This window comes from Antennarius striatus, chromosome 8, assembly GCF_040054535.1.
Source record: "Antennarius striatus isolate MH-2024 chromosome 8, ASM4005453v1, whole genome shotgun sequence".
NCBI lineage: Eukaryota > Metazoa > Chordata > Actinopteri > Lophiiformes > Antennariidae > Antennarius > Antennarius striatus.
The window spans coordinates 18,114,772-18,140,093 of NC_090783.1; the positions used below are offsets into that span (position 1 = coordinate 18,114,772).

The 25,322-nt window shown below is 40.6% G+C and overlaps 1 protein-coding gene and 1 pseudogene across 3 annotated transcripts in view; one reads left to right on the plus strand and one right to left on the minus strand.

The window, feature by feature from the left end:
- The window catches only part of mxi1 (max interactor 1, dimerization protein), a 37,003-nt gene extending 22,433 nt beyond the window's left edge, over positions 1 to 14,570 (plus strand). The window contains exons 4-6 of one of the 3 annotated variants that reach the window (XM_068321894.1): positions 10,542 to 10,656; positions 11,709 to 11,907; positions 12,384 to 14,570. In XM_068321894.1, the coding sequence (XP_068177995.1) occupies positions 10,542 to 10,656; positions 11,709 to 11,907; positions 12,384 to 12,547 (478 nt within the window). In that variant the 3' untranslated portion in view covers positions 12,548 to 14,570. Of the gene's footprint in view, positions 1 to 964; positions 1,455 to 10,541; positions 10,657 to 11,708; positions 11,908 to 12,383 lie in introns of those variants that run through there. The other 2 variants (XM_068321896.1, XM_068321895.1) reach the window with 2 other exon arrangements.
- On the minus strand, positions 14,241 to 15,536 carry LOC137600616 (uncharacterized; annotated as a pseudogene).
- Positions 15,537 to 25,322: the final 9,786 nt, after the last annotated feature.

The following is a 25,322-nucleotide window of genomic DNA, read 5'->3' on the forward strand; positions in this document are numbered from 1 at the left end:
TTCATAGCAGTGATTGGTAGGATCATAGAGCAACACAATAATTTTTTTAATTATTATTTTGCACAATAATCCATTATTATTGTGTACTGTTTATTATTGTTCATGCAATAATGCATGCACAGTAATGTATTATCAGTTTATAATGCATGCAATTTCATGAATGCCTTTATCTTGATATTAAGGAATATATTTTGTTTCTGAAGGACATTTACTTTCTTGCTGTTTGCCTGTTGAAAAGGTTTCCCCTTGAAGTTATTGATAGAGCCATAACAAAATATTGCTTTATTTAATCATCCAATAATATACAGTGTTAGCTCTTGGTTCAATAGGCTATGTTCATTTCAATATGTTTTAATAAGCATTGAACCAGTCTGGCCCTCGGCTTGTAACAAATTGTTTTTTAGGCCCTCCATGTATTTGAGTTTGATACCTCCTGCTGTAGGGTAATTAGTAAAGTAATCTCTAGTTACTCGCGGTTAATGCGTTCCAGGACCACCCACGAAAAACAAAATTCCGAGACATAGCGACCAAGTATTTATTTCATTATTTACAGTAATTTAAACGTTTATGAACCCTCCCCAAACTGATATTAAATCACCTTATGTCTGTATTACCTTTTCCCACACTCTTATAGACTTGTCCCACCCCCAGTGTTTCCTATGGTGGGCAAGAATGACGCACACCATATTCCTTGAACTGCATCCATCTCCTCAATTCATGGGAAGCCAGTGGAGCAGGTGGAGGAGTACAAATATTTGGGCACTATTTTTGATAACCTGCTGAAATTCTCCTCTAACACAGCTGAGATCCTCAGGAAGTGTGATCAGTGGCAGTACCTCCTCAGGAAACTTGATTCCTTTCAAGTCAGCAAACACATCCTGCTGGCTTTCTATTACTCCTTCGTTGAGAGCATCTCCACATTCTCCTTAACTTGCTGGTTCCACTCTGTCTGCCACCAAAACAGAAACCGTCTGGAGAAGATCACAAAAGTCTGTTCTGAGATCATTGGATTTCCAACCGGATCCCTCTCCTCCATATACGAGCAACAAACGCTCCGGCTAGCCAGTATAATCCTTCAGGACTCCACACTCTCTCCACGCTCCTCCTTTGAGTGGCTCCCCACTCAACGCAATCTCCGTTGCCCTGGCTACAGGACACAGAGGAGGAAAGCTGCCTTTGTTCCCAAAGCTGAAAACCTCCTAAACTCCTGCAGAATCTCTCTACAGGTTTTGTGTTTACCTGTAACTGCATACCTGTTTATATTTAATTTGGTTATTTTTACATTATTAACACTTTTTATAACAACACATAATGCTGCCACAATATGAAGCGCCTGATGGATATCGTTATACCTGTTTATATTGTCCATATCTAAATACATTATTGTGTATTTAGTGTTAGTTTTCTGTGTATTGAGTCTGGTTTTTGCTCTTTGCACTCTGTATTTCCTTTTTGTGCACCAATCCTGTCTTTTGTAAAATAAAGTTTATTTAATTGAATTGAATACATTTGAAATGCAGTGTAGTCGTATGACATTAATTAATAAGAGTATAATATGGGACCTTAATTGTAGTTAATGTTAAAGTGTGATTTCATTTATGTATAATCATCTTTTCAATATTTTTAGTGTGTTCAACAGCAATTCTTATGAATATAGCAAAAAACATGGGATACGTACACTCAAAATAAATAATTCATTAGATGAACTTGATTTTATCATGCCACCTACACTGTAAGCCAGAATGAGAAGTAGATCTCAAAAGTTTTAAGGGAATCATTTGCCTCAAAAGTTTTAAATAGTTAAACACATTTATTACAGTTATTATATTACAAATATTCAGAACTTAAATTTTTAAAGTTACGTGTACTAATCTGAATTTAAAAAATGTAAGGTTTTTTGTACTTAGTACATGTATCAGATATGTATATACTGTATGTATCCATTGTCTGATCTTAAAAAAAGATTGTTCGGTACATAAATATATCAGCAATATGTACCATGAATCAATATTATGAACTTTAAGTTTGGTACTTATATATTTATATATCTATACATATATATGTATTTCAGTTACATGTACAGTGCAAAAATGATCTGACCTTAAAAAGTAGTACCTTGCAATTATATAGTTATGATACATGTGACTGAAATATATAAGGACAAGGTAACAGTTCTGTTTGTAATAACTCTAAACACAGGATTTCATGTTCCATGAACTCTAGAACATTTATTTGATCGATTCAAACAATCACTTTTTCAACCTTTTTTTACAATATTACATTAGATTTAGAACAATAATAAATTAAAAGGGATTCCAGACAAAAACACATATGGCTTGAATCTGCCTGTAACAATCACCCCATATCCATTTTGTATAAGCCTAAAATTCAAATACGGCATGCAGTGTTTAGTAATTTTATACCAGAGGTGTGGTGCATATATTTAAACTGCCAAACGAGTAAGGACCGCAATATAAAAGCTGTATTGCAGAGTGTAACTTTTTTTTACATGGTGCAATATATATATATATATATATATATATATATATATATATATATATATATATATATATATATATATATATATATATATATATATATATATATATATATATATATATATATATATATATATATATATAAAGGAGGGGATAGAAGCCACAGATATTAAGGCTAGAAAGCTCCTCACCATGCATGGAGGGTTTCACCCCAAGTCCAGCACCCTGAGGCTGTACATTAAGCGGAAAGAGGGAGGCCGAGGACTAGTGAGCATCAGGGCCACTGTCCAGGATGAACCATCGAAAATCCAAGAGTACATTAGGAAGATGGCCCCAACAGAACTGCTCAGTGAATGCCTTAGACAGCAGAAACCTGAGGAGGAAGAGGAGGAGGAGACAACATGGAGTAACAAGCCCCTACACGGCATGTCCCACTGTCAGATAGAGGAAGTGGCTGATATCAAGAAGACCTACCAGTGGCTGGATAAAGCTGGACTGACAGACAGCACAGAGGCACTGATCATGGCAGCACATGAACAGGCCCTAAGTACAAGAGCAATGGAGGCCAATATCTACCACCGTAGATCTGACCCAAGGTGCAGGCTATGGAAAGAAGCCCCAGAGACAGTCCAGCATGTGGTAGCAGCGTCTAAGATGCTCGCCAGCTCAGCATACATGGAAAGGCACAACCTGTAGCTGTGATAGTGTACAGGAACATCTGTACCCAGTATGGACTAGAAGTACCCAAATCCCAATGGGACATACCACCAAAGGTGGTTGAGAATGACAAGGCCAAGATCCTGTGGGACTTCAGCTTCCAGACTGACTAACAGCTGCTTGCTAACAAACTGGACATAGTGGTGATGGACAAAGAGCAGAAGAGAGCAGTGGTGATAGATGTGGCGATTCCAGCTGACGCCAACATTAGGAAGAAGGAACACGAAAAGATTGAGAAGTATCAAGGATTGAAAGTAGAGCTGGAACATATTGTATGTGGAAGATCAAGGTTAATGTGGTCCCCGTGGTAGTGGGAGCACTTGGGGCAGTGACCCCCAAACTGGAAGAGTGGCTCCAGCAGATTCCTGGAACAACATCTGAAGCCTCAGTCCAGAAGAGCGCAGTCCTAGATTGACGGGTAAATTGAGAACTTCATCTGTAAGTTTCATCTTATCGAGGACAAGGGAGAGAGCAAGAAGCGAGGAGCAAGTGTCTCCCATGAGCTGTAGTCATGTGAGACCGTACGGACATGCTATTGGCCGACAGCATCTGTGTGTGCACTGCATTCCTAGACTCACAGTTCCTCCTGCAAATTGAAACAAAATGTACCTGCATTTTCTTTATTTTATGTTTACTTGTTTTTATGTTGTCAAGAAGTACTTCTGTATAGTAATGGCATTTAAAGTACTGCAAATGGTGCTTATAGATGGAAATTTTTAAAAATAACGACTTACAAACAATTCAACTTACAAACAGCTTCTCAGAACCAATTATGTTAGTATATTGAGGACTGCCTGTACTGTAATGTAGCAGTTCAAAACTCAGCATCCTTTTACCAATATATTCACTATCTCTCCTTTAGACAGGTCCAAACCATCTCAGTCTGGCCTCTCTGACTTCATCTCCAAAAACTCTTAACATGTGCTGTCCCTCTGATGTACTCATTCCTGATCATATCCATCCTGGTCACACGACAACGCAGAGATCCGGGACGAAAACACGGGCCAAAGTGAAGTTTTTTGAAAACGCCGGGTCTGCGTTGTCATGTGGACGCTGTAACCGAAACTTTTCCTATCCGGAGGGCGTCTCCCTGCGATGAAAACTGCTGTGACGTTAGTGCCTGTGACCCCTGTCTATATGTACACACAGAGTAGACGGAGTTAAAACCAGCTATTTTCTACATATAACAGCTCCACATCAAAGACGCCTTGATAAACATGCTTAACAGTTGGATATTTGTTCTTCTGTTTCTTTGAGTCATAAAGTTTGTATATTTATTTATTCATTCATTCATTGACGTTCCTCGTCAAATACGCCGACACCAGTTCTGGGTCAGACCGGGATGCGCTGGCTGCTGGTGGGAGAACTCTGTCATGAGTGCGCTTGGTTTATAATACCAATAAATTTGTTTTCATATGTTTGGTATGAAGTCTGATATTATTGTTTTATCGTGGAATTTACATGGGTTCCCGCTAGTTTTATTTATAATCTGATTTTGAACGATGTTTTGTTTTTGGAAAATTCCCATATTCTCTCTGTCACATGTCTTTGAGTCACTGTTGGTGCAAGATGTTTGCCTTGATTACATGGCTACATTTTTAAATGGGCCACTTTGGATGGAAACACAGAATACATTACCACTAAATTGAAAGTCCCAATTTAGCATTTAGCAAAATGAACAAAAAAACAAACGCCTTTGGAAAGTTTCTTTGTGCAGGGTAAAATAGCCAACGAGAAGACAATAGAAGAATCTATGACTTCAAAGAAAGTACCAGTTCTTATGCAGGTTGTACCATCAAGTTTGTCGTATTTATCTGCCACACCTTAATGTCAGTCCGTGAAAATATTGTGTGACGTAAAACTGGTCCATGGCATGAAAAAGGTCGGGGACAACTCGAAGGAGGAGGGAGGAATTATTGTCGCTGAGAGCGCAGTTATCATCGCTCACGAACAAGAAAGCTTTTGAATTTGTGTTTATTGTTCATACACAAACACACAGTTATTTGGTGGTGTTAGTCATGAGAAGCAGGCCATTATTGATTTTGGGTATCAGTTGAACAAAATCAACATCTTTGGCCTCTTGAATATTGGAATTATTTGTGACTTTGCACTCTTTTCCACACTGACAAACATTGGAGTCTAGTTTTGATGAACTCACAGGGTCTGCGTGTGCATTGATAAACAAGGATAAGAAAGGTTGTTACATAGCTTCTCTTGTTTGCTGCAGTGTGGAGAGATTAACATGAAGTGTGTTGACTCTGTGAGAGCTGTGGTGGGCAGCTCTCCCATACCAACAAACAGAGCATGAGAAGTCTTCTGTATCAGTACTTCGCTTTAAGCATATCCGGAGCTAGTCTGATGCATTTCAAGGACTAGTGAACCTGCTACAGTGAGATGAAGAGCAGTACAGAATAGACATCATTTTAACAAATTCAAATTTTTTGAGCAATAAGATCTACACACACATACTCATAAGTGTCAACCTCTGATTTTTTTTAAAGTAATATTTATTTGTACAAAGGAAGTGTGTAAGTGCAATTGAAATGAATTAAGGTAAAAGATGACAAAAATATTTGAGTTGGTAGGAAAATATATGGTACTGCCTGTGAAACATAGAAAGGGAGGACAGGGACATGTGGTGTTCTGACCCAGTGCCAATGGGCTGCTTCCTCACATGTCAAAGCCAAAAGGCAGTAGCCGCCTGCCTACATATCCATCTGGGACCCATCAAGAACACACACATACAGAGAGAGAGAGAGATAGAGTGGAGGTGCCCCATTGTCGCAGGGGAAAGGGAAGACCACCTTTGTCTGGTAATGAGAAGTATGACATGGATAGTGTTTTCTTTGCTTAATTTTGTTATTATTATTTTTTATTTATTTATTTATTAAGAATATTAGCTAGACCTAAGGGTGGCAGTGCCAGATGCCCACTCCCTGAGTCATTTGTCATTTGTCTCCTGGTTATTGAACAAGCATTGCATAATGTGCAAGGATAAATTGCTATTAATGTTCAGCAGTGCTTTGTTTGATCCACGTAAGTGATGATATTTTTCCCTCATATGTTAAACTTCCTAATCTTTCAGGATAATTTCTGAACCAAACCACTAAACATCATTACAGTGGTTAATGTGTTCCAGGACCACCCACAAATGACAAAATTCTGCAACATTAAAACAAACTATCATTTACAGTCATTTAAATGTCTATGAACCCTCCCATAATGATATTAACTATTATAGATTGTTTAGAGTGCTTTTAAGTGTTTCTTAAATACACAGAAGTGCGCTGCGTTCTGCGAGTCTCGGAACGCAGCGCACTTCCAGATGCTGTCAACCAATAGAATGCTTGGATGTGATCACGTGACTACCTACTAAAAATCCGCAATGAGGTGAAGCCGGACATCTTGAAGCGTGAATGCACAAGGCATTGCTGTACATTAAACATCCTTATATCTACTTAGTTTTCCATGAACATCTCCCTCTCATTTCAAGGAAAAACAAGACATTTCTCTCTTGACTTGACTCTTGACAGTGAGGGATTTCAGAGCCTGCTACGCATGACAGTTTAGAACAGGGGTGCTTCTACTTCCCAGCTGGATCCCCTCCCCACGGTTATGGTTAAAGCCTTCCTCCCTTCCTTTATCCCCCTCATTTCTGCCTTCATCCACTCTTCTCTCCTGCCTAGTACTATTCCTACATCTTTCAAAACTACTGCAATTTCCCTTGTATTGAAAAAAATCGACTGGGCGTGAGGAAGGGTACACTCTGGGTGTGACTCCAGTGCACTGCAGAGCTCAAAATAATCACTGGCCTAATAATTGTGCACAGTGCATGTGTTTAGACATTCAGGGCAAAGGTGATTTGAGGTTCTGATGAGACAAGCACAGATAAAAACTTAAGGGTGTCTATGCTGTCTTTTGTCAGAACCAACTGCACAGATCTTTGTCTATCACTTGTTATCCCTCATGTCCCAGACTCTGTGTGTGTGTGTGTGTGTGTGTGTGTGTGTGTGTGTGTGTGTGTGTGTGTGTGTGTGTGTGTGTGTGTGTGTGTGTGTGTGTGTGTGTGTGTGTGTGTGTGTGTGTGTGTGTGTGTGTGTGTGTGTGTGTGTGTGTGTGTGTGTATGTCTATGTGTCTGCTTATAACACTTCGGACAGGATGTCTGCCTCTTTCACTCATTAGATATACAGTACAGTGGTACCCCTACTTACGAAACGCCTCAACAGGAAAATATTGCCTCTAGTTACAAAAGAAATTTCGAGTTACAAAAAATAAAAATAAAACTGTAAAAATGCAGTATGGGCTGCTACTCGCAGCTTCGAAAGGTTCCTGAATTCAACATTCTTATAGCTGCTCTGCCATTGGCTATTACCTAGCATCCTGGCATCCCATTGGCTAAGAGGGACCTCTGTCTATAGCTAGATAGGTGTCTATGCAGCGTCCTCATCATTCGGCCCTCGACCCATGACGTGTTCTGATAGTTTTACGTAAATATATTAACTTTTAGAGTATTTACTATGGACCCCAAGAAAATTACGGAGAAAAGAGGAAAAGAAAAGATGAAGAAAAGAGTTTTTTGTCCATACAAAGCAAGAGATAATAGAAAAGCATGAAAAAGGGATGCGTTTGGTTGATCTCGCCAAAGAATATGGCCATAATGCATGTACAATTGCCACGTTATTAAAACAAAAGGAAGTTTAAGGAGTTTAAGGCATCGGAGTGGGGGTTTGAGAAGTTCAAAAGGAGGACTGGAATTCACTCTGTTGTTCGGCATGGTGAGGCAAGAGTGCATGAACCAAAGAGGGCAAAAAACAATGAGGACAGCAGTTAAAAGATAAATTAACATCACTTTTGTTCTTTATTCTTTGTTTTTTACGTTATGCACAACCCTCATTTATTGTGTAATAATCCAATTGTAACATGTATTTTTTTTACATGTTTTGATGCATTTTTATGCTTTATAAAACATTTATGTCTGAATTTTGGGGGGCTTGGAACGGATTAGGGCATTTGCATGGAAAACGCGTCTCTACTTACGAAATTTTCTACTTACGAAATTTCTTCCAGAACCAATTAATTTCGTAAGTGGAGGTACCACTGTACTTGTTTTGTTCACCCAGTTAATATATGGGACATCTTCTGCGGTTATGTAGTCAGTGCAGGTCCATGCATAGCTGAACCTCTCCTCCTCACACAAACACACACACTTTGAATACCCACAGTTACAGTCCATCTGCATTAAGAGCACTGTACACTTGATATAGCAGATCAGGGACCAGTCCGACCCAACGATATCAGTGTGGTGAATTCCATCTCTGATTCTCTGAAGTCATCTTCTTTAGGCTCCCCCAGAGAAAGCTCCTGAGTCTGGGCCATTCCACTGCATCCACTGATTCATTATGTCTCTCCACAGAACCCTTAAGCTAGTAAGCTGAGAGGTCAGCTATCCATCCATCCATTTTCTCCTGCTTATCCGGAGTTGGGTTGCGGTAACAGCAGCTTAAACAGGGAACCCCAAACTTCCCTTTCCCTGGCCACATCAATCAGCTCTGACTGGGGGATCCCAAGGCGTTCCCAAACCAGTGTTGAGATGTAATCCCTCCACCTGGTCCTGGGTCTGCCCCGAGATCTCTTCCCAGTTGTCCGTGCCGTCCCTACGGAGGTGCCATGGAGGCATCCGGATACCAGATGCCCAAACCACCTCAGCTGACTACTTTCCACGCGAAGCAGCAGCTGCTCTTACTCTGAGCCCCTCGCAAATAACATTGTCACCCTATCTTTAAGGGAGACACCAGCTACCCGCCTGAACAAAAAACATTTTAGCCGCTTGTGTCCGCAATCTCATTCTTTCGGTAATGACCCATCGCTCATGACTGTAGGTGAGGGTAGGAACAAAGATTAAACGGTAGATGGAGAGCTTTGCCTCTCAGCTTAGCTCCCTCTTTGTTGCAACAGTGCAGTAAAGCGACTGCAATACCGCTCCTGCTGCCCCAGTTCTCCATCCAATCTCATATTCCATAGTTCCCTCACTCGTGAACAAGACCCCAAGATACCTCATTCCCCACTCTGAGAAGGCAGTCCACCAGCTTCCTGCTGGGGACCATGGACTTAGATTTGGAGGTGCTGATCTTCATTCCGGCCGCTTCACACTCACACTCCAAACAGAGCAGTGAGTGCTGCAGATCATAGGCCAATGATACAGGACCACATCATCTGCAAAAAACATCGATGCAATCCTCAGCCCACCAAACTGCAAACCCTCCTCGACACAACTGCGCCTCAATATCCTGTCCATGAAAATCCCGAACAAAATTGATGACAAAGTGCAAGCCCTGACGAAGGCCGACAGCCACTTGGAACAAGTCCGACTGACTCCTGAGAAACCGAACACAACTCACTTTCCTCAACCAGCTGAAACTGCATGTCACTCCAATAACTGATGAAGACGTGTGCACATATGTCTATTGGGACTGATTGGACGGTTCAAAACAGCAGTGTGCCAAAATAATCTAAATGTTAAATTGAATGTATGAATTTGGTTGACAATATATTGTAATGAGAGAGGTGTTCTTGATTGTGGGGACGGGAATTTTACAATTTAAATGGCTTCTACCCGTCAGTCTTTTTTTTTCTCTTTCGGATGTTGTTGTTGATGTTGCAAATGGGATGAAGCTGATGTCTGTTGTAATAACATGTTTGGAATGAAAGCGTAAAATAAATTAAAAACTAATAAAAAACGTGTGTAATATGGATGAGAAAGGTAGCTAAAGCTGGTACAAGAAATACCACCACAGAGTAATATATTGTCTCTCAGCTAACACAAGGAATGAATAATGTGTAACCTGCTTGGTTTTTGTAAATGTATAAACACAGTGTGCCCTAAGAAACCTACCTCCCAAGAGGACAAAGTACTGCATGGTTCCATGTTCTTAATTATACTTTCTTTGAATTTTATTAAAAATAATAGTCACCCACTTAGTAGATTTGATGTGTTTGTCTGGGGTTGGTATAAAGTTATGGGAACAGATCATCATCCATGTTTATCCAGTTATCTGTGCATGAGAAAATTGATAGACAAGGGATATAACTTTAAAGAAAGAGGCCTGAGAGGTTTCACCAATAGCAGGTTTAGAGTGAACTTTAAACTGAGTATAAAAGAGAGAGTCAGGTTGGTTAAGTAGATTGTAGTGGTTAAAATCACCAAACAATTTAACTGTCAATTCAATAGTTCACATTTCTCACTTTTTCCATTTTTAAGCCAGTTTCAGCACTTCCTTCTAGTACAATTTATAATCATCTTATTTGGATCTGTCTTTCCACTGCAGACGGGCTCACCTGCGGCTGTGTCTGGAGCGGTTGAAAGACCTCATACCCCTGGGACCTGACTGCAACCGTCACACCACCTTGAGCCTGCTCAACAAAGCCAAAGCACACATAAAGGTAAAGATAAGAACCCTGCTAAGATATTTGGATGGTACTGCATTCTTTAATTTGACCTATAAATAACAACCAAATAGTAAGAACAATTTAAGGAAGCAAAACGTCATGTGGTCTGGACAACACCACTGTGTTCGTTGGGTTAGAATGGGCTTTCTCAGTCAAAACAACATGGCCTGGTGCTTATTCAGTCCCAGCTACCTGTGTAAAATATATCCGAAGGTGCCTAAATCAATCCAATAGACTACAGTGGCAGAGCATGCGGTAGAGCGGGTTGTCCAATGTTCTGAGATCGGCAGTTTGTTCCCCGCTCCCGCCCAAAAAAGCACCCGGAGTGAGCTGAAAGTGGGAGGGGTCGGCTCACCTCTGGAGCACTGCCGAGGCGCCTTTGAGCAAGGCGCCCTTGAGAAAGGCGCCCTTGAGCAAGGCGCCGTCTCCCTTACATGTTGCTCATTTGGGGCGCACCAAGCAGGAGCTGCCCGCCACTTTACCTCCCTCTGCATGAGTACAGGCCCCCTGTGTGTTTGTTTGTTCAGGACCTGTACACAATAACAAATGCATGTGATTTGATTTGACTAACTAGAGTGTGCCACTAATTTCCCTTCGGGGATTAACCGAGTATATAATTTATTTTTTTTTAAAAGATAACCGACAAAGAAATCTTGTGTAAAATATGGTGTCTGCAAGAAGTGACGTTGAAGTTCATTGTTGTTACTGTTTAAAAAAAAAAGAAAAACATGTTTGAATCAATTTCATTTGGTACTTTTAATCTCTGATATGAATTTCAAATTTCGGGGTTGGTGATTTTCCAACCAATTTTTTATTTGGGGAATCCTAAAAACTTGTGTCTACAAGACAAAACTCTGTTAATTTAAGGTGGTTTTCTACAAAACACACCGAAAACCCACTTTTCCAGCCCAGTGTTTATATTGTACAAAGAAAGGTGAGTAAGTACAGTGACTTAATAATGTCTCATATTCTTTTACTGCACTTACTGAATATTAGCACACATAATTAAGGTTTCTGTATCTCACTCCTCTCTTCCATTTGATCAGAAACTTGAAGAGACAGACAGGAAGAGCCAGTACCAGTTGGAGTCTCTGGAGCGCGAGCAGCGGCACCTCCAGCGCCAACTGGAGTTGCTGAGCGGAGGCAACTGTACTGCAGCCCTTTGTAGTGTGGGTGAGGGGGAGCGTATACGCGTGGATAGCGTGAGCTCAACCCTCTACTCTGACCGTTCCGACTCTGACCAAGGTGAGTGAGAAGCCAATCTTGAAATAAGATTTGAAATTACGGACTCCAAAGATGCCAGCTCTTGGGTTGATTCTATAATGCTGAGGTGTACCACTCAGGGTCCCTCTACGTGAAAAATCAGGTGTTATTAACCATAATCGGCTTTCCCAGAAGCAAAAACAACCAGAAATGAAGTATAAAAACCTGTATTATATTTTGTTTCAGTCTGGTTGCAATCAGTCACATGGAACCATGATAAACAGTTACATTTTAGATTTACAGTATTTTCAGCATATGACAGTAATACAATATTGTGCTGTAACATTTTCATACATTTATAATCTGGAACTCCTAATGACACTGGAGAAACGTCCGACAGATCTTGGAGGGTATTCTTTACCTTTATGCATGTGCTGATGGACTGTTCAGAGTTCACTGATAATGTTGATTTGTGTCATTTTTGGACAACCCCCTCATCACTTCGTCATGGACTGCAGAGGAGATTGAGGTTGATGTGGAAAGCACAGAATTCTCCCATGGAGAGCTTGACAGTGTGAGCACAGCCAGCACCAGCGACCTGGATGACCACAGCAGCCTGCAGAGCATGGCCAGCGATGAAGGATATTCGTCCTGCAGCATCAAGCTTGCCTTCTCCTCCTAGATCACCAACTCCTCCTTGTCAAACCAGCCTACCCCCCTCCTCCAATGTATTTATCCTTCTGGCCATGCCTACTTATATACACCCAGTCACCTAATGGCTAATGGTGTTCCCTTTCTCTTAGTGGCACATTCTTTCTTCTCCTAGAATTTAGTTCTTCCTATGCTGGTAAATGTACTGTTGGAAAATATCCATTCACTGTTGCTGTTACCTCTGAACCTAGCTGGCAACAAGCATCCAAATGGAGTGATGTGACACTGCCAGTTGGTGGTAATCCACCTCAGGATTCAGAGAATTCAAAAATATAAGTCATCTAAATTTTGGATAAATTGTTGTTTTTTTATCGATGAACAACCCCTACGTAGAGACAAAATGCACTTAAAATATTATAAACTAAAAATAAGTCTGAGTGTCTTTGTAGGCCTCAATGCTGGGTGTTTGTAGCCAGTGTTGCCCATAATGTTAATAATATGAGACTGGGCCTGGATAATCGGAATCACATTTAATCTGGAAAATAGTGGGTAAACTTTATGTTATCATCACAGTTTGGTCCTGACAAACATCCCTTCAGCTCTTAATTTAATCCATTGTCTTTTTTTTCCTGATTTCTGTTCAACACCATAATGACAGACACTCCAGCTGGTGCTATTGTTAAACAAATGGGATCCTCCACTACTGAGTTTTTGAAGCAAACTTGTCTGCTGTTATCCAAACAATCTTGGCAGAAAGCAGCCACATAAAAACATCTAACAAAATATTCCTGTCAAATGTGAGTGCTGTGTGCATTTTAAATTGTGTGTTTTGTTTGGGTTTCTTTCCCCACCAAGCAGTTACATCAAACTATCCTGCACTCACCTACTTTAGATTTGTGCATATAAATGGCACAAAACAAGTGTGAAGATGAAAGCTACAGGAACAAGCAAATAGTCTAAACAACAACTTTGGATTAGATGTCCATACTCGTTCCAGCAGTAACAAGCAATAACTGTCGTCATTTTTACATTGTCGGTTTAAACTCCTCATTTAGTCCTCCTAAAAAATGTGTGGCCGTCCATTACGTGAATTTCTTTTTTTTGTACATACAAATAATTTAATAAATGATACTTGAAAATGAGGTTTAAAAAAAATCAAGCTTTTGGATAGAACTCGACTTTGTTGCAGTTCAACCTGTGTTGTGCTTTTTAAATGTATTTTTCGGATTGATCAACTTTGAAGTCGCAGCAGTTGGGGCAATTGCCTCCACTAGTACTTTTAGACGTGGAAATTTTGGCAAAGTTTCTCATTTTATTGGTATGCTAACAAAAAGAAAAGTATCAAAATGATAAAAAATAGTAGACCAACCTCCCATCCAGTTGCAGAAAAGCAACTCATTTGGGCTTCTATTGTTGAAGGCCCTCTGTATTTATTAGATTGGTTTTTTTCTTCTTTATACAGCTCATGTGGGGGGGCTGCACGGAATCCCATTCCACTGGCGGTTAGGTGATCTGTGGGGTCTGAAGTGTTGGGAAAACGGAAACAAGTGTTTGTCAATGTTTTGCCATCCCAGCTCCGCTGGCATTAAAAATTACACTTCAGCCATAGTTCTCTGTCTTCCTTCTTTGTAGCCATTGTGTTTTCTCTTTAATAATGTTTTAATCAACAGGCACTTAAAATTTAATTAGCCCCCAAGCTGCTCCTACTGCTGAGCCTCGTCTGTCTAGTCTAAAGCCTTGTCCAGAGCTGACTCCCCAACATCGCTCTGCGATGATAGACACAGACCTGACACAACTGAATAGGGTGATAGACAAAATGTCTTCCCTCCATAGCCATTGTTTTGACACAAAGTAAAACACTTCTAATTTTTAAATTCGTCTATCTGGTTGTTTTTGGGGTTTATCTCTCTACAAAGCTTGTAATACCCACTTTGCTGGCAAATATTTAGCCGGCTATAACACAATAAAGTGGGTCGAAAATTCCACTTTCCTCCATGAGTAGAATTGTCGATTCTATTAAACTTTTGTTTTAGTTGAGGAAATGTGTCTTAAATCTACAATAAACAACCTCTGAGTGAGGATTTTAAGACAAAAAGAGCAAATCAATTTGGTTTGTGTGAAGGACATAAAAGTGTGAAGTCTTTCTAAGCTCTTTGCAAAGTGGTCATAAGGTTGTGGACTTGGCACCGTATGAAAGTCACCGTATGTGGTGTTTTACTATACAGTATACTATAAAAACTCAGTTGCCAAAACCACCTCAGAACACCTCAGTGTCCTCTTTCTTTATATCTCCCTCTGAAGGACAATTTACATTTATTTTGTAATTCACCTTCAATACCTTGCTTTTTTTTTCATCTTCATATGGTGGTTTTATGAACTTGGACTACTGACAGAAAAAGGGTTCAGCATTTGACTATCAAATTAATTTCACTCCACTCCTTTTTCAAACCTGGTATACAGTGGAGGAAATAAGTATTTGATCCGATGGCATTTCTCTTCCTCCAACACGTCAAGTTGAGTTGAGGCTAAAGATCTCAATTTTTGTCTCATCTGACCACAGCACCTTCTCCCAGTCTTTCTCCAAGTTTCTTTCTGAGTCATTAATATGTTCATTGGCGAACTTGAGGCGGGCCTGGATGTGAGCCTACTTGAGCAGAGGGACTTTGAGTCCCTGCACTGCAAGATTTTAGACCATTGCTCAGTGTATTACCAATAGTTTTCTTGGTGAATGTGGTCCCAGCTGCCTTGGGATCATTAACCAGCTCCTCCCATGTGCTTCTCGGCTGATCGCTAACCTTTCTCATGATCATTGAAACCCTGTGAGGTGATATCTTGCATGGAACCCCCAGCATAGGTTGATTAACAGTCATGTTGTACTTCTTCCACTTCCAAATAAATGCACCAACAATTGTCACCTTCTCATTCAGCTTCTTAGTTATGGTTTTGCAGCCCATTCCAGCCTTGTGGAGTTCAACAACTTTGTCCCTGACATCTTTTGACAGCTCTTTAGTTTTGCCCATGGTGGAGTATTACTGAATCTGTGGGCAGGTAGATTTTTATACAGGTGACAATTTAGAACAGGTGTCTATCATGCATCAATATTTTTTTAAATATCCCTTCTATAACTGTTTAAATAAAGCTGCCATAAAAATCTGAGACTGTTAATCAGGGGTGGATAAAATACGTATTTCCTCCACTGTACATCTTAGTAGTATTTTATTCCATTTCAAAATACAATGCAATGCATTTCACTACATTTGAAAGATTTTGATAATTTAAAAAATAAATGCCAAAATTACCTTCCACTTGTTGTCTTATGTGGCACACTATTGTAATCTTGTATTCAAATAAGGGATTAGACGACCTACAAGAACTGATTTTACTGAAGCCAGGTCTGTCCTCTCCTAGGTGAATGTAGTGTGTGTTTGTGGGAAGGTACGTGAAAGATGTATGAGCTCCAAGTTTTTAAAAAGGCTGAGTATTTAAGAGGCACATGGTCCATTGCACTGATCAAATTTAGTCTTTATCTCTCTTGTAAGTGTGAGACAAAACAAATGTTAATGAAGGGTCCATCACCTCATTTTGAACTGATTTTAACTCGTCTCAGAGTGGTCATCCTGAGAGATCTAATCTAAAGATTTCTGTCTATGCTTCAAATCTGAAAAAAATAGCATACAATAAATGTTTACCTCTGAGTTAAAGGTTAGACTTGGTACAGCTCATGTTAACAGTTCAGAAGTGTTGAGTTCCAGTTTTGCAGCTTAGCCGGAAGAACACCAGCCCAACAGAGATGAAGAAGCTTTGTCTTTTGTAAACTGCAGTCCCTGTTGGTGTCGCTCTTGAAGGAAGTTGGCTTTGAGCAAATTGGTCACCGGGTGTCAAATTAGCCCAAACAACTATATACTGTAAATCTCACAATGGGATTCATGAACTTGCTCTGAACCTGTGGCTATCCTTTAAAACATGCAGTATGATAATGATTTTATCCTTGTAAGTCGAAGATGCAATACCTACATTAAAAAGATCGATTTCAAAACTTAATGACTGACCCGACCTCTTTACACCATACAATATTTTAATTCTGAATATACATTAAGGTTATGGCTCTGCTAAATGCAATACATTTAAAAGTATTGGTAGTAACAGGTTTCTCATATTAGCTGTTATTTTACACTCCCTGACCATATAGATGTACGAAACAACCTAATTGCATGAGATATTTTTGTTACAACTTGAAATATCGGAGATTCCCATGATACACTAAACCACCATGTTACACCACACTGGAAATACTTTGGACATGGTATTAAAGAAAAAAAAGTAATACAGATGACAAGATGGATGGTCTAGGCCAGTTTGCTGGAGACATCAGGCCTTTCTCTCTTATGCTAAGAATAGGAATAGAATGCATCACGGATGTAGAACTTTGCTGTTATGAATAAAAACACCCACAGTCACATTATGCTTGGGGTTGAACCAAAGTTTCTTACTGTCTAAGAAAAAAGAAAAAAAAAACCAGCTGGTTTATGTTGAAAGTAAGTGACAAGTCTAGTTTCAAGTGCAGTACATTCTCAGCAAATAGCACCATCTGGTGTTATGTTTTAAATTCCACCCCAACTAGAAACCAACTATTTGTGACCAGAAGTACATGCCCAAATTCATATCAGCTGCTATAAAACCCACATTTGTTTATTCGAATGTCATCTTTCGGAGGTTTGTATAACATTACGTCTGTCTGTGTTACCCTGAAAGCATCTATTTTGTACAAGTTTCAATACAATTAAACAAACATACATCCAAATCTACATCAAAAAGACACATTTAAGATATACACAAGAATTTTCTTGTATAATGTTATATTATTAACTGTAACAAAGCCTGGACCAGAGGATTAATGGCTACCATGGTTCATCTCCATTTGCATTGTTTCTTTACTATCAAATTTATGCAAACTGACTATGGACCCATCTCTATTCAGGTCCGTTTCACAAAGCAGGGTTGACAAACCCTGAGTAAAACCTGAGACTCTGAGTTGACTTACCCTGAGCCTGTAAACCCAGTATTTTCAGTTTCACACAGGCTGCTCGGGGTTAGTTTTTGCAACCCAGGATAAGTTCACCCAGAGTTTAGCAGGTGCAACACATCTCTAATGAGCCACAATGAAGGCCGGGCCACTGCCTGCTGGGCCTTCCAGCAGGCAGTGGCCTGGCCTTTCAGCATAACAGTAATCCCTCAATACTCACGATTAATGAGTTCCAGGACCAGGAGTTCCAGGATCTAGCCTTTCATCCTTACTTCATTTTCACTTACAAGAGGAATTTAATATTTGTTTTATTTATGACTGACATTCTACATTTCAGAGTTTCTGCTCATTTCTCAGCTTCATTAGGTAATGTTCCTGCTGTTGTGTTTTGTAAAATATTAGGTACAAAACTGAAGCCATACAGATCAAGATGGTACACGGTCAAAAATTTTATAGGAATTCCATTGTGAGAGCGATGATTTAATGTATAATTTACAGCTTCCTGTTGTTTTTACAGACAGATATAATTACCAGGACAAAGTCATTCAACCTATGTTAACTCATATAATTAGGAGAGTAATGGAAGTTACATTTTCAATTCGAAACTGAATGTATTTCCATTTTTTGTTTGTTTTTGAACGATAAATAGAGAAGTCCTGTTTAGATTGAAAATGCATTTAAACTTTAAGTACATACTGAGAAATACACTAATCACAATAAGTTAGGGATATTGTTATTTAAATGAGTGCTTTTCCTATTTGGTCTGAATTGTAATGAAATAAGTTAAAGTTTCCTTGATATTACTAATAATGAATGAGAAGAAACACCATTTTCATTATTTTAATATTCATTATCCCAAAAATTTAGACGATAACAAGGATAGCCCTTAAAATAACAAAAATTGACTATGTCAGTAGTGAGTGTTTCCACCATTTGCCGTAATGACAGCTTCATAACGATGTCTCATGCTCTTCACATGCCTCATGATGTTCTTCTGAGGCATTGGGTTAAAGTCTTCCACAAGTGCTACACGCAATTCTGCTAGGTCACATGGGGTTGGGGTACGATCATCTAGTCTCTGCTTCAGCTGGTCCCAGATGTGCTCTATGGGGTTTATCATCCATGAACAGAAAGTTGGGGTGTGCTGGCGGAATTGGGGGATGAAGTGGGTTCTATGATGTCTCTGACGTAAGAACGTAGAGTGGCAGCCATCTACAATAACCATATCTGTTTCACGCTGGCTGGTGATGCCTGCCCAGACTGTTGCATCTCCTCCAGCAAAGCAAACCCTGGGGACCATGTTGATCCCGGCATATCGCTCACCTCGCCTTCTCCAGCAACGCTGACGACCATCATTTCTGTGCAAGGTGACCCGACACTCATCAGTGAACAGGACGGTGGACCAATGCTGCATTGTCCAGGTCACATGCTCTTGTGCTCACTGTAAATATTGACGACAGTGTCTTGGTGTCAGTGGAATCAACTCTAACGGTCGTCTGGCATTCAAGCCAAAGCGGTGGAGTCGGTTGCGAATGGTTTGTCTGGAAACCTGAGTACCACTCACATTTTAGAAACGGGCCTGCAGCTGTGTGGCAGTTGCATAACGACGTCTGAGTGCATAGGTCCTTAGGAACTCATCATCGTTGCCATCTGTCACTTGTGGGGCTTCACTCCTGGGTCTGTCACAAACAAGACTCACTGAAGTGAAACAAACACCGTATGTATGACACCCACTGAGTCAACAGTGGGTGTCATACATATCTTCTTTATATGAGATAATTTTTTATCACATGGCATAACAAACTGCAGATGTGAAGTGGATATCTGAGAGATCAGAATATTTTGAAAGAACATACACCAGGCATCCATATATCCTGAAGCTTTAGATGGCTGACAACAAGACATGTGAAACATAGATAATTGTTCAGTACAGCAGATTAAATGATTCAGATTATGATCGTGAGATAGCTGCCCTGAGCTATACCAAGATAATCCACGCTTGTAGACTGGCCGAGACACAAGTCGAGTTGAAACAGGACGGCCCATTTCCAAACTATTCCCACAAAGCTGGGGGTATAAAATTGTCCAACCATCTTAAGATACAATGAAAAACATATTTAAAAAGACGTCCGAGAGGTGATGATGAAGGTACCTTACTGAACTGTTGGATAGATGTGGCTGGCTAATGGGAAAAGCCAAAATCTCAATTGATGGTCCCAGATAAGGACAGCAAGAATAAATTAAGTCATGTGGGAGGTGTGAAAAAATGTTATGAGAAACAAACTAGGTCACTATTCCTCATTTATTTTTAGATAGAGCTTCAGTTAATTATTACATTTTTGTCTGGATTTAATTAATAATGGAATTCCAAAACTTTGTGTCCACTGGAGTGATGGGCAGTTCACGCAGGAGCTTGTGAACAGCTCTTCTCTTGCGCACAAATACCTGCCTACCCCTGCCACGTCTGTGCCATGTGAGAGACTCTTTTCACTCACATGTAACATTGTTCAAAAGAAGAGGGCAGCCTTACACTCAGACAATGTAAACAAGCTTGCTTGTCTGAGCAACTGGCTCAAGGACACAGAGTTGTCTGTTGTCAGTTATTTATTTTATTTTACTGTATTTGTATTGGTTTACTGATGTGCTTGACCTTTTTTCTTATGAATTTCATTCATAAAGCACACTTGACCAATAAAAACGTGGATTTCAAATCTTCTCTTCTTGGTGTATTCTATTGATTAGTCATGCACTACAATTTTGTAATGTCCTAGAATTCAAATTCTTTATTTGGGGGCCTTTAGCAGGTATGAGATTAAAATGCGATTGATTAGATTAATTAATTACAAAACCTGTAATTAATTAGATTAATTTTTCTAATCGCCTGACAGCACTAATTACAATACATGATACTCTTGTAATGTTGATGAGTTTTCTTACCACTAGGTGGAGTCTATGCATTTAAAGTCAGAGAGGCCAGACTAAGATGGTTTGGACATGTCCAGAGGAGAGATAGTGAATATATTGGTAGAAGGATGCTGAGTTTTGAACTGCCAGGCAGGAGGCCTAGAGGAAGACCAAAGAGGAGGTTTATGGATGTAATTAGGGAAGACATGAAGGTAGTTGGTGTGAGAGAAGAGGATTCAAAGGACAGGGCTAGATGGAGGAAATTGATTCGCTGTGGCGACCCCTGAAGGGAAAAGCCGAAAGGAAAAGAAGAAGAAGAAGGTGGAGTCTATGCATTTAGATATACTGTATGATCTTGCACTTCCTCCTTGTAAAAAAGGTGTTACAAGTTACATCTCCTGTTACAAAAGTGTGCTGTTCCTGAGCTCTGTATTCAAATTTTTATAAAGACTACCACTCGGTACACCATCCTTTATGGTCCCTGCGAAGAAAACCGCTGTGACTTTAGTGTGTGTGACCCATGTCTACATGTACACACAGAATGGACGGAGTTAAGACCAGCTATTTTCTGACATATAACAGCTCCACGTCGAAGACGCGTTGATAAATATGCTGGACAGTTGGATATTTGTTCATCTGTTTCTTTCTTTATGAGTCATAAAGTATATACAATGGACAAAAATGTTGTTTTTAAATAAAAACCAGTGATATGACCCAAGCATAACTAATGGCTATACCTTAATGTTACAAAAGCACAATCATTATCCATACCCAAACCCCAACCACCCTCCCCTCACTATGCAAAGTTTGCTGTATTTTCATTTTCGTTATGTCCAAATGATGATTTTCCATACTGTGTGTGTATGTGTCTACTGTATACGTGTGCAAGCATTTGGAGTTAAAAGTAATTTCCCTATGGGAATTATTAATAGATTTATTTATTTTATTTTTTATATACGCACACATTCAGTGTACTGCCATCACTAAAATATACATTTTTGCATATTTCCATATTTTGTGGACATTTTTATTCAAAGGATTTCTGCAAAATGCCACACTCCTCAAACTCATGCCAACTGATATTTTAGCATCCAGTAGATGTCGTACTGGAGCAAATGAAGCCTCATGAAGCTTCAAACCGCAGTGAATCAATTGGGATGAAAAGCTTCAGTCCTTCATGGGGCTTCAACTGCCCATCACTAACTATACATGGACTTCCCAGTTAACATAATTGTAGAGTATCATAAATGTTCCAACAATTTTCATGTTTTTAAGCAGAAAGTGCAAACAGCACAAACGACACAGAAAACAGCAACGAACTCTGAGTGAAACTAGCTGTCTAGCACAAACAGTCTGTCCAGCTATAGTTTCTATTTGGAATGGGACAATCGATGTAGTTTCCAAAATGCTACTTGGGCATCTGAAAAAAACGGTCTTTAAGTAACTACATACTACATACAGTTCTGGTCATGTAGTCAGCTAACAGAACTATAACTTCCTCTAAAAGTTCTTTTCCACTTGCTCTTTTGACAGGTGCCTTTTCCTTTAACGTTAGCTCCTTTCCCAATCTCACGATTAGTTAGCTTTCTTTCTCCAGTTAGCCTGCTAACATTCATCTACGGCTTTGCAATGCCCGCCCAGCGCAATCCATGATTTGCCAACACAAAGTTGTTACGTCACCACGATGATTTTTGACTACATTAGGTGCACTTGTTTTATAATACCAATACATATGTTTTCATATTTGTGGTATGAAGTCTGATATTGTTTTATCGTGGAATTTCCACAGGTTCCCACTAGTTTTGAACTGCCAGGCAGGAGGCCTAGAGGAAGACCAAAAAGGAAGTTGTGGTGAAAGAGGACATCAATGTAGTTGGTGTGAGAGAAGAGGATGCAGAAGACAAGGTTAGATGGAGGCAACTGATTTGCTGTGGTGACCCCTGAAGGGAAAAGCCAAATAGAGAAGAAGAAGAAGAAGAAGAAGAGAATGTTAACAAACTCATAGGTAAAAAAATATTCAACTAAGGTTTTTAGCACAGTCAGCAGAAAAAAGGTCCACCTCATGGTATTTCATCTAATGTCATAAAAAATCACTGTTGTATTGTTGTAATGTAGCTGCAAGGGGATCCAAGCCAGTGGCTTATGGTGCTGGTCCCAAGCCCAGATAAATACAGAGGGTTGCGTCAGGAAGGGCATCCGGCATAAAACTTTTGCCAAATCAAACATACGAATCAAACCTATGACTTCCATACCAGATCGGTCAAGGCCCGGGTTAACAACGTCCGCCATCAGTGCTGTTCACCTACAGGATGCCCGTGGAAATTGGACTACTGTTGGTCGAAGAAGGAGAGGAGGAAAGTGTGTTCGTAGGAAGAGAGAGAAGAGGAACGCCAAGAGTATAGGACTGACAGTATGGATGTTGAATGTTGGAACTATGACAAGAGAAGGTAGAGCGTTGGTTGACATGATGCACAGGAGGAAGGTAGACATACTGTGTGTTCAGAAGACCAGGTGGAAAGGTAGCAAGGCTAGCAGTTTAGGAGAAGGGTTCAAGTTGTTCTATTATGGTATAGATAGGAAGAGAAATGGAGTAGGAGTTATCTTGAAGGAGGAATTTGTTAGTAATGTCCTGGAGGTAAAAAGAGTGTCAGATAGAGTGATGAGTCTGAAGCTAGAAATCGAAGGCGTGATGTTCAATGTTGTTAGTGGGTATGCTCCACAGGTAGGATGTGAGCTGGAGGAGAAGGAGAAATTCTGGTTGGACTTTGATGAAGTGATGCAGAACATACCTAGAAGTGAGAGAGTTGTCATTTGTGCAGACTTCAATGGACATGTTGGTGCAGGAAACAGAATTGATGAGGAGGTGATGGGCAGGTTTGGTATCCAGGAGAGGAACGCAGAAGGAAAAATGGTAGTTGACTTTGCAAAAAGGATAGAAATGGCTATAGTGAATACTTTCTTCCGGAAGAGGCAGGAACATAGGGTGACCTATAAGAGTGGAGGTAGGAGCACACAGGTAGACTACATCTTAGACAGTGTAATCGGAAGGAGATCAGTGAATGGAAAGTAGTGGTAGTCGAGAGTGTAGCCAAACAGCATAGGACAGTGGTGTGTAGGATGACTCTGGTGGTGAGGAATATGAAGAGGACAAAGACAGAGCAGAGGACGAAATGGTGGAATCTGAAAAAGGAGAAGTGTTGTATGACTTTTAGGAAGGACTTAAGACAGGCTCTGGGTGGTCAGGAGGTGCTTCCAGATGACTGGACAACTACAGCTAGTGTGATCAGGGAGGCAGGTAGGAGAGTACTTGGTGTGTCATCTGGAAGGAAAGTAGATAAGGAGAATTGGTGGTGGAATGAGGAGGTACAGGAGTGTATACAGAGAAAGAGGTTAGCTAAGAAGAAGTGGGACACCGAGGAGAGTAGACAGGAGTGCAGGGAGATGCAGCGTAAGGTGAAGGTAGAGGTAGCAAAGGCCAAACAAGGGGCTTATGATGACTTGTGTGGTAGGTTGGACAGAAAGGAGGGAGAGACTGATCTATACCAATCTATCGACAGGTGCCAGTAGTGTGATGGGAATATGGAAAGAGTACTTTGGGGAGTTGATCAACATGGACAATGAGAGAGAACAAAGACGAGAAGAGGGGACTGTTGTAGACCGTGAAGTAGCAAAGGTTAGTCAGGATGAAGTGAGGAAGGCACTGAAGAGGATGAGGAGTGGAAAGGCACTCGGTCCTGATGAAATACCTGTACAGGTTTGGAAGTGTCTAGGAGAGATGGAAGTTGAGTTCCTGACGGGTTTGTTCAACAGGATCTTAGATAGTGAGAAGATGCCTGAGGAATGGAGAAGTATCTTCGCCACAGCGAATAAGTTGCCTCCATCTAACCCGTCCTCTGCATCCTCTTCTCTCACACCAACTACCTTCATGTCCTCTTTCACTACATCCATAAATCTCCTCTTTGGTCTTCCTCTAGGCCTCCTGCCTGGCAGTTCAAAACTCAGCATCCTTTCTCCATCCCTGGCAAGCTCTTCACCAGGATATTGCTTACTCATGCTCTCCCAGCCATCAGAAGCCACCTCCGTCTCCAGCAGGCTGGCTTTATTCCTAACCGCTCTACAACAGACAACATCTCCACTGTTCACCTGCTCATAGAGAAGACTTATGAATTCCGCAATGATCCATCAGGTTCATTCATCTGAAGGCTGCCTCTGACACCGTTTGCTATGACTCGCTTTGGCGTATCCTACTTACCCTTATAGCACCACTCAAGATCATTGCCCTACTCAAGCTGCTCTACAGCAACGCACAGAGCTGTGTCCGTATCAATGGCAGAGACTCCAATTGGTTCCCCATCTCCAGTGGCGCTCACCAGGGCTGCATGGCTGTTCCTGAGCTTTTCAACTGCATCATTGACCATCTGATGTCCAGTGTCTGTTAGCGAGTCCCCGGTGTGTCCCTCTGCAACTCACACCCACTGGATTGGCCAGGTCATCTGCCTTCCTACCGATCATCCAACAAGAGTCATCCTCTATTTTGACCCGAGGGCCGCAGGCTGGAAACAACCTCGAGCCGCACCTGATGGCTCGACGTCATTGTGGGCGACCTCCGACAACAGGGAATCACTGTGGAGGATGTATAACAGCTGCCACAAGACCGCCAGCACTGGAAAAAACTGTCTCATCTGTTTGGCTCAACGCACAGGGACAGGGCGCTCCCCCGCAAGAGCTTTAATGACTGACTGTTAAAGTGAGGCATTACACAGCTTGATGGATAAAGGCAGGAAAGATTTCCTATGGCGTTCAGTAGTATATTTAGGAAGGGTCATCCTACTACTGAGGGTACTCCTTTGTCCCATCAGTGTTCTGTATAGTGGGTGGT